Source organism: Hippocampus comes, unplaced genomic scaffold (genome assembly GCF_001891065.2).
Source record: "Hippocampus comes isolate QL1 unplaced genomic scaffold, H_comes_QL1_v1.1 C16968708, whole genome shotgun sequence".
NCBI classification, from domain to species: Eukaryota; Metazoa; Chordata; class Actinopteri; order Syngnathiformes; family Syngnathidae; genus Hippocampus; species Hippocampus comes.
In genome coordinates, this window is record NW_017841494.1 from 1 (window position 1) to 1,453 (window position 1,453).

General features: G+C 43.9%; 1 protein-coding gene across 1 annotated transcript; it reads right to left on the bottom strand.

The window, feature by feature from the left end:
* Positions 1-212: 212 nt before the first annotated feature.
* On the bottom strand, positions 213-1,413 carry LOC109509613 (ADP-ribosylation factor-binding protein GGA3-like; the record flags this gene model as incomplete). The annotated part of the gene is made up of 4 exons (XM_019859443.1): positions 1,313-1,413; positions 1,083-1,220; positions 894-975; positions 213-332 (listed from the first exon to the last, which is right to left on the bottom strand). Coding segments are annotated over exons 1-4 (352 nt in total), but the record flags the coding sequence as incomplete, so codon positions are not given.
* Positions 1,414-1,453: the final 40 nt, after the last annotated feature.

Consider the following 1,453-nt stretch of genomic DNA (forward strand, 5'->3'; position numbering starts at 1 on the left):
ATCATAGTTGGATGTCACTCTCCCCCTTGATATTGTAAATGTGGTTAAGTGTTGTTGTAAAACACAAGGGACAAGGATCCGTCTGAAGACCCAGCCTATGAATTTGGACATAGCTATAGACAAGCAACTGAAGTGTGTAAGCGAACCCACTAATTTTACAAGACTGATAAAATTCTCAATAGCAGAAAAGGTATGCACATTAATTTTATTACCTGTACCTCGTTTGACTGCTGATGGTGTTTTAGTCACTCCATTTATGGATTGGCTTTCCACAATTTCCTTGCAAGAATTAATTATACTGGTGAGGTCATCGTTGGCCTGCAAGATGTCACCTGGTTTAGATGAGAGTGGAGAGATTGGCGTGAACTTTATGTCACTGTTAAATCCCAACACACACACAAAAATAATTATGAACACTAGAAAGTGAACATTGCAGTTGAGATCCGCCACCGCGATTTTGCGCACTTAGAATATCAGGCTAGGCTCAATTCCATGTCAAGGGAACAGACGTTGTGGCTCCGACAGCTCCCATTGGCTGCATTTGCCACGAGACATCGAAAAAACGTGTCGCAGGTGGGCCGCCAGCGAGACCCTTAACTCTGTGTCACTGCGAAAATGTTTTGTGTTGCACTGTACGTTCTGTTCGGAATTTTGGGAAACTGTCTTTTATTTTTGTTCTTTGTTTTGAAATGTCTTTCGGTCTTGGTTTTTAAAATGCTTTTAAATATGAATCACATATAGCACATTGACTGTACCCGTGTGCGATGGAAACACAACTGCACTGTAAAACAAAGACCCCCCTCGAATAAGGTAGGATGTGGTTGCCTTGGCTTCCACAAAACCTACGGGCAAGCAAAAGCACAGCATCACGCTCAGCTTAAAAGACTTCTCACCCAAGTTGGCGTCGTTATCATCAGTCTCTGTAGCGAGCTGACACACTGTTTGTCTCAGCTTGTCACAGTCGGAGCACAACTCCTGTAAAATGTAAAGTTGCTAGTAACGAGGTTGAATTTCGAATAATGGTTTCAAAGTTTGTCAAAGATTTTCATGACCGGCTGTTAAAACGTGTGTGGATAACAAACCCCGATGAGCTCTCTGTCAGCATCCGTGGAGTCTTCAAGGCTGAAGTAAGCCAGCATCTCATTAAGGAGGTTGACACTGTTATTGGCCGCCTCCAGTGTGCTTTTCTGCTTCGCCATTTTCTGTGTTCTCACTTCATCCTGCAACCAGTGAGAAGTTACACGGGACTCATTAAAACTACCATCACCGTTTGACTCCCCGATCGGCTCGATTTTGAGGGTGACTGATTTACCTCCTTGACCATGTTCTTGATGAGCCGATTGGCTGCCTGCAGATCTGACGGCTTTTTGCTCTTGAGCAGCTCTGCCAACTGCTGCAATGGTGAAAAAAAAAATTTTTAAGCACTTTCTGGGAACTGTCCACGCACGCACGC